The 8,020-nt window shown below is 34.6% G+C and overlaps 1 protein-coding gene across 1 annotated transcript in view; it reads left to right on the top strand.

The window, feature by feature from the left end:
• Positions 1-144: 144 nt before the first annotated feature.
• Positions 145-8,020, top strand: part of LOC107553544 (multiple inositol polyphosphate phosphatase 1-like) — a 13,557-nt gene continuing 5,681 nt past the window's right edge. Inside the window, exons 1-3 of the mRNA XM_016235814.1 lie at positions 145-329; positions 1,842-1,939; positions 3,910-4,040. Coding sequence (XP_016091300.1) covers positions 170-329; positions 1,842-1,939; positions 3,910-4,040 — 389 coding nt within the window. The 5' untranslated portion in view covers positions 145-169. The remainder of the gene's footprint in view (positions 330-1,841; positions 1,940-3,909; positions 4,041-8,020) is intronic.

Below are 8,020 nucleotides of genomic sequence, written 5' to 3'. Positions count from 1 at the left end.
ACTTCCCCAACTGATCAATAAGATTACAAAGCAACATAAAGTCTGGTTTTAAGAGTTGTAGTGCCAGGGTTGTAAATTTGTAATGTCAATTCATCATGTTTTATTTTTTAAATGTATTTATTTGTTTCATTTTCTAGTTGAGTTGGAGCCTGCTGTTAATGACGCTTTAATGCGTTACTTTGACCAGTGCGAACGGTTTGTGAAAGAAGTGGAGAACAACAAGAGCGCCTTGGAGGAAGTGAAACGATTTAATGAAGGCCCTGAGATGAAAAGAGTAATGGAGAAAATGGCTGACAGGCTGGATGTCCCTTACGCCAGCATCACCGATGGTCAGTGATGACTTAATATGATCATGACCTTTTTACTCAGTCACAAATGCTGAAATAAAGCAGTGTCCAAAATGTTGCTGTGCAGTTTAGAAGTGTGATAATGGTTTGTTCGTCACGCCCCCTTACCATTACGGGTAGTTGCATGTTCCTGGGGGCAGGGTTTATGTAAACATCGGGCTTAGTGATGTCACAAACCTGGGAAGAAGCTTGTTGTAGTACCTACCAGTCTTTTTTTGTAGTCCTTAACAGCGATTACTTTAAAAGAAAATATCTCCCTTTGCATTGAACTTTGAGTGTCGTAACTTTGCAGACCACTTCAATTTGATATGTTGGTTTTGTTTTATGGAAAGAGCTGTTGTACTTCCACCAATTTCAGAAAATATGTGGCAAAATTCAGTTCCCTCTAAATGTAATGCCCTTGCAACCACAACCACAAAACTTTGCACATCCGAATATTATTACAAACACTTCCTTCCCGATTGCATATGAGACTGACATGTAAAATAAGCATTTTTAGATGAGAACCTAAAGACAGAAACATAGGCAAATATTTCTAGTAACCATTGTTTGCCTTTTCAAATAGTTATGTGCAGTGAGGATGCATGTAAAGCATCATTCAAATTGGATTAGAAATTCTTGAGGTTATTTATAAATATATTTAAAAACATATCTACAAACTAAAATGGTTGGAAATCTAAAAGATTAAGAGATTCCAAGTCCGTAACTCGGAATTGGTTGACCGGGCTGGGCTTCCAAAGTTCAAAATTTTACATATGCATTGCAACCACAGCACTAATATGTCCCATAGGTTAGATAAGTTAGAAGTTTTCAGCAAACAGACACACATTGATTTGATTTTTTTTATTTTGAATTCCAGCACCTTTTCTGTTTGACCTGTCGAAATATGTATGCTTATTTATGAGGTTAAAATACTTCTCCTATTTTGCACTTACATTTTCATCTTGAATTAAAAAATAGTGGGACAGTATCCATATCATTTCAGTTTATTTTGGTGAAATAGATTGAAGCACTGGGTTTCCATATGAAATACTTCAATTTATTTTGACAGTTTGCTGTAGCTTTTACTCTCAACAATAGAATTAAGATGGGAACATTTGGAAATGAGAAGCACAAAAGCAAGAAAACCATTCCACAGTTGATGAAGCAGGATTTACTTAGAGAGTTTAGAGGTCAGGGCTGCTCACTTGATCTGCTGCTGTCAGCAGTTGTATATCAATGCACAAACAGTGAGTGAGAGATAGAGAGAGGGAAAGAATTTCGCATATTGTAGCTACTGCAGTCTTTAGTATGACCATTAGATGGCAGTGTTTATTGTTTTTAATAACTTAGAGAAAGTGCAAAAATATTAGATTGTCATATACACAAACACATTTTTATCAAATATCCAGACATAACAAAGAATTAACATTGCATAAAGAAGTGTACAATTTACTGTCTAATTTGGTCTACTGTCTATTGCGTTAGCAAATGACACATTGTTTTGCTTTACAGATTCAGTGGAAGCAGCTTTCTTTCTGTGTGCATATGAGTTTACTATCCATGATCTGAACTCACCCTGGTGCCAGTTGTTTGACGAGGTAGATGCACAGGTACTGAAACAGCGCAGTTCTTCTGTTTGCCTATCTTTACTTTTCCTGGGAGGTTTTATTTAAGAAATAAAACATTTCCTACATATAGTATATATATATATACTTAAATATAGTATATATATAAAAATTTAGGGGCACAATGCAAATTTTTCAAATGATGTGTTTTAGCTTAATAAGGGGATATAAGGAGACCTTTAGAAACACGATTATTTAATTTATCCGAATACAGAAAGTACACAAGGTTTTTATATAATTTTGCTTCAGACTCTATTTAATAGGCTGATTATGTAATTATTAATAATCCTATTGTATGTACATTAGGTATGTGATGGTATCAAATTTTCACAATAGTCGTTGAAGCTGTTATCACGGTATATGGTTTTATCACAATATATAATTTAGTAAGTAAAAAAAAATTATTCTCCTCCTAACAGGTTAAATAACTTTATTAAAGATATTTTACTAAAGAAATACTTTATTTAATAAAATACACAAAAATATAAAGTAAACAAGTGTTTCAAGATTAGAGCGCAAAAGATTAAAGTTCAAATGAACGAAATAATAATAGGTAACTCTTTAAGGTCCCATTAGTTAACTTTATTTAAAGATGGTTAACATTAACTAACAATGTGCAATAGATAACTGTTATAGTAGTGAATATTATTTGTTAACGTTGATTAATAAAAATACAACTATTTACTGTTAGTTCATTTTAGTGCCATTAAATAATATTAGCAGACACAGCTTTTGATTTTATATTGTATTATTAAAAGTTGAAATTAACATGATTTGAAATTAATTAATGCAGTCATTGTTATTTCATGTTAACTAATGTAGTTAAATAATGTTAATGGAACCTGTTAAGTGTTACCGAACAATAATAACGATTCAGTCAATATATAGGTAGCTAAGCCGTGTTTTAGGTTAGATTAAAATGCAATAAAAAAGTTTACGTTTGAAAATAAATAGCTTAAGTCTTTAAGTATTAATTATTTGGTGCAATGGTGAAGACTAAAGCAAATATAAATATCTAAATGGCTGTTTGAAACAGAAAACAGCCTAGCTGCTTTGTTTACAGGGTTGCCGGGGTAACGGCTGCATTTCTGCCTCCGTCAGCGCCCTCTAGTGCCGAATGTGCGCTTTCATTCAGCACGTCTCCTTCATTCGTTCCGCCTTCTCATCTGTGCTTAATCGACGCCTTTTTTAAAGTTCAATAATCATATGAGGCTGAATAGCTGTTTATCCATAAGTAATTTGAAGAAATTACTGAGTAAGTTGCTCCTAAATACATTTTCCAGTTCGCACACATCTATTTTAGTCGCAAATGCGAGTGAAGTGCTCTCACTGCTGAGCCCTATAACTTAAGAATTAATAAATTAATGAAAAGTGATAGTAAACACCTTTACTTTTATACAAAAAAAATCCTATTTAAAAAAAAACCCTATAATTAATGCTGTGCTGAACTTTCTATTCATCACGTTTTCCACAAAAATATTAAGCAACACAACAGTTTTCAGCATTGATAATAATAAGAAATGTTTATTGAGCACCAACGTAGCATTTTAGAATGATTTCTGAGGATCATTTGACACTGATGACTGGAATAGTGGCAGCTGAAAATTCAGCTTTGCCATCACAAGAATAAAATATAAAACAGTTATTTTAAATTGTAATAATATTTCACAGTATTACTGTTTCACTGTATTTTTGAGCAAATACATGCAGCCTTGGTAAGCATAAGAGACTACATTTAAAAAAAAGTTTTTTTTAAAAATCTTACCAACCCCAAACCTTTGAATGGTAGTGTGTGTTTTGAGAAAAAACTTTTATTTTTAGACCAATTGAGATTTTAAATTCAGAATTCTACTCTAATAATGACAATGTCTTTCTGAATATTGTTGCACACCGATGAGAGGTCATATGTACCAGTACCTGTAGATGTTTGAAAGCACTGTGTTCTGTCTTTTAAGGTGATGGAGTATGCTGGTGACCTGAAACAGTACTGGAAGCGAAGCTATGGGCATGATATCAACAGCAAGTCTAGCTGCATCCTCTTCCATGATCTTTTCCATCGTCTTGACCAAGTTGTAGCCCAGATCAAGTAAGAGCAGTGACGTCTCTCTTGTCTTTATATAGTGCATATAAGAAAAATCTAATACAATTTCTATTTTATTCAAAAATCCATCTACATCTATTTGCCATTGTGCTGTTGTTTCTTAAAGGGATAGTTCACCCAAAAATGAAAATTTGATGTTTATCTGCTTACCCCCAGGGCATCCAAGATGTAGGTGACTTAGTTTCTTCAGTAGAACACAAACAGAGATTTTTAACTCCAGCCGTTGCAGTCTATCAGTCGTATAATGCATGGCAACGGTAACAAAATCTATGAGAGCAGATAAACATCAAATTTTCATTTTGGGGTGAACTATCCCTTTGAGTTAAAACCTTTTATTTTTGTTTCACAATGGGCTTGAGGGAAAAAAATGCCTCAAAGTTTTATTCCCACAATAGAGCCAGGGACCAGCTCTCCTTTCTGAGAAAGAATAGAATGTCTGGTACCTGCTTTCACATCAGTATCAGTTATTATGGCTGAGAAGTAATTGAATAAGATCAACAGGTACAAACAGACAGCACTGGAAAAAGCCTATTTTTTTTTAGCTAGTGGATTTTAGCTGTGAGGATGTCGTGGGAACATCCGTTTCACCCTGTGTCTTTGTTTAGTCTTTCAGCTAAGAAACCAATTCACAGGAGCAAAAGGGAGAAAGAGTTGGTTGCAAAACTCTTTCTTAACTCTTTTCAACAGAATTTTAGGAAAAAAATCAACTGATATGAGCTGTATGAACAAAATAACAGTAGACAACCAAGGTCACCAAGGCTTTATTATAACATTAATAAAACATTTTTATTAATGTTATAAAACAGTTATGCTGCTATACATATGTTTTTCAGGATTTTTTGATGAATAGAAAGTTCAAAAGAATAGGATTTAAATGAAATAGGAATCATACTAAACCCAATTTTTTGAATGGTAGTGTATGACATGAGACCAGGGACAATTCTAGGATTTCAATATTAGGGGGCTCAGATGATTAAAAAATGTGTGTGTGTGTATAAGTTGTGATTTGACGGTTGAACGACTGTCATACAGGTTTAGAACATCACGACGATGTGTCAGACTCTGTTCCTTGTTTTGAGTGTTTTTTGCTCCCCTTGTGCCTTCCTTGCCCTTATTTGGTCCTTCCTGTTCCTGTCCCTGTTTCCAGGTATTCCTTCTTATTAGTTATCCTCCTCACCTGTCTGCCCCTCGTTATCTACCCTATTTGAGTTCTAGCCCGTTCTGTTCTTCTACGTCCGGAATTGGATGTTATTAAAATCTATATGTTTGAATTCCACTCCTCGTCTCCTCACTCCTTTGTCTCCGTACTCCTCACAGTAGCGCAACGTGACACGATGAGTATATGATGGATCGTTCAAATGAAGTAATTTAGTCAACTCTATCCATTTCCAGAAATCCAACCAAACATGTTTTGCATTCGGTTCTTGATGTTTATCTGGCTGTTTTTTCTTATTGATGCTCATGAGTCATTGATACGTCCCCTAGTGGTGTGGCGGTCTAGGGAAATAGCGGAACGCACATAAAGGCCACTCAGATGAACACCCCTAACTAAATAAATCTTAAAGTAGCTCACTGTAAAAACTCACTGCTTGACATCAGAATTAAGTTATTGCAATATTAGATCAAGCGAGTATATTCTTCAGCTGTTTATGTTTGACCAAACAAGCCCATTTGAGACATCCTATCCGTGACAATCAAGCAAGCTTTCAGCCTAGACATCTCTAAGTATCACTTTACAGTTGTGTATTGAAGAATTCTGTTTGCAGATGTTTTTGTAAAAAGAAAAAATTTAAAGCAGTCATATGTTATATTTTGTTGGACAACATTACAAATGATCCTCAACTGTTAAGATTGTTTTTAAACAATCAGAAGTCTCAATGTACATTAAGGTGTGATTCACTTAGAGTGTGTTTTTGGGCAGTGAAATGGACATACTATATACACAGAAAAAAAATGTGTTCACTAAAAGTTAAACTACTTTTACTTTAGCGTCATGTTTGTAAAATGCTGTGTCATGCACAAGTTGCAAGACACAAGCACAACGGTCAAACACGTCTGTCTAGTGTATATTTAAATAGTGTTTGCTAAAACTCTTCATAATACTACTTTGTGCTGACATCACCACTAACAAATCTACCTCCCTCTGGTCAGCATATTTGCAGTGACAGTTTTTGTTTATTTAGCATTCATCAGTTTTTAATTGGCTTTGCCAAATGTCTAAGAGGTAATAACTTTGACCTACACATTCAGAAAATGCTGCACAGGCCCATTTATGATGAATGTGTTTTATGAATGACTGCACAGCAGGAAGTGTTTATTGCTGGTTCTCTTGTGCAGTACGTTTAGTATTAGTGGTGAATTCCCTTTTCACACTCCCTTTGTGTTTGTTTCATTGTTGTCAGTATAAGGCCATTGATGTGTATATAGATATTTTTCTCTTTTTTCTTTTCAAAGATCACCTCAGGTTCAAAGGTTATGGAGCACTCCTCCACAATCAGTGGTGGAGGGAGAAACCCACAGTGACGTATAAGTACCTAGACACACACTAATGTCATCTGAAAAATCCAAACAGTGATTTGTAATTCAAGTCCTCTGGGCTTTGTAACACCAAATGCGCTGTGAGATAACTCTGAATTAAACTTTAAGGACATGCATTCAGAACTGTTTAAGGTAGATAATGTAGAGTATTGCATTTTTGTTTGTTTTTGTGGCAAGATTAACCCTTGTTTTAGGTTGTATGTCAGTTTGACGTATTTCAATTTTTAGAGTTGTCTGTAATTTTAGGTAAATCATGGTTTTCTCCTTGACATTTTGTGACTTTTCTCATTTAGGGTCATGATAATGCCTGTAAAGTGTCGACACACTGACCTGTTGTGAAATATGCATACAAAATTTATATTATAATTATTATGTTTGCGGTCAATTTGACCCGCATACTTACATGGTTAAAGGCAGCTGCACAGACTTGAAATAAGTTTCTCAACTACCCTCAGAGTCTATTTCTATTTACATTTATGCATGTTGCAGACACTTTTATTGAAAGAAACTTGACTGCATTGAAAGCATACATTTTTTATTAGTTCATGCATGTTCAGTTTGCTGAGAATCGAACCCATGACCTTGGCAGTACAAACAACATGCTCTACTGTTTGAACTTCAGTAAAGCATGCAGAAGAAGTGTTGTTCCACACTTCTTTTTTAAATGTTTAAAAATAGTTACAGTACTGTTTATAAAATTCACAGTTTATGAAAACAAAATATTTATTTTTTGTAATGTGTGAGGACTAATAATATTAAATGTTTATTGATTTTATCTGATTCTTTTCTATTTTTCATAAAGTGATTTTTGATTAATTGTATTGAATCCAATTGCAGTCAGTTTATCCCCAACAATAACGATAAATACCCATTTTTTAAAAGGGTTAGTTCACCCAAAAATGAAAATTCTGTCATTAATTACTCACCCTCATGTCGTTCTAAACCGGTAAGACCTCTGTTCATCTTCGGAACACAAATTAAGATATTTTTGATGAATTCTGAGAGCTCTCTGACCCTCCCATAGACAGCAATGTAATTACCACGATCAAGGTCCAGAAACGTAGCAAGGAGATCGGTAAAATAATCCATGTGACATCAGGGGTTCAACTGTAATTTTACGAAGCTACGAGAATACTTTTTGCATGCAAAGAAAACAAAAATAACGACTTTATTCAACAATGTCTCCTACGCGTCACCCTGGTGCTATTTTGGAGAATATCCACTGAACGCAAACAGCGTGAGCTATTCTGTGTCGCGTGACGCAGCTGACACAGAATGGCTTACGCTGTTTACCAGGGGGTTATTTTTACGTTATTTTTGCGTACAAAAAGTATTCTCGTAATGTCGTAAAATTATAGTTGAACCCCTGAAGTCACATGGATAATTTTACCGATCTCCTTGCTACGTTTCTGGACCTTGATCGTGGT

The sequence above is a fragment of the Sinocyclocheilus grahami genome, unplaced genomic scaffold, assembly GCF_001515645.1.
Source record: "Sinocyclocheilus grahami isolate Dianchi unplaced genomic scaffold, SAMN03320097.WGS_v1.1 scaffold18.1, whole genome shotgun sequence".
Classification (NCBI taxonomy): Eukaryota; Metazoa; Chordata; class Actinopteri; order Cypriniformes; family Cyprinidae; genus Sinocyclocheilus; species Sinocyclocheilus grahami.
Note: the sequence above shows the minus strand (reverse complement) of the source record. Positions and strands in the feature narration are given on the sequence as shown.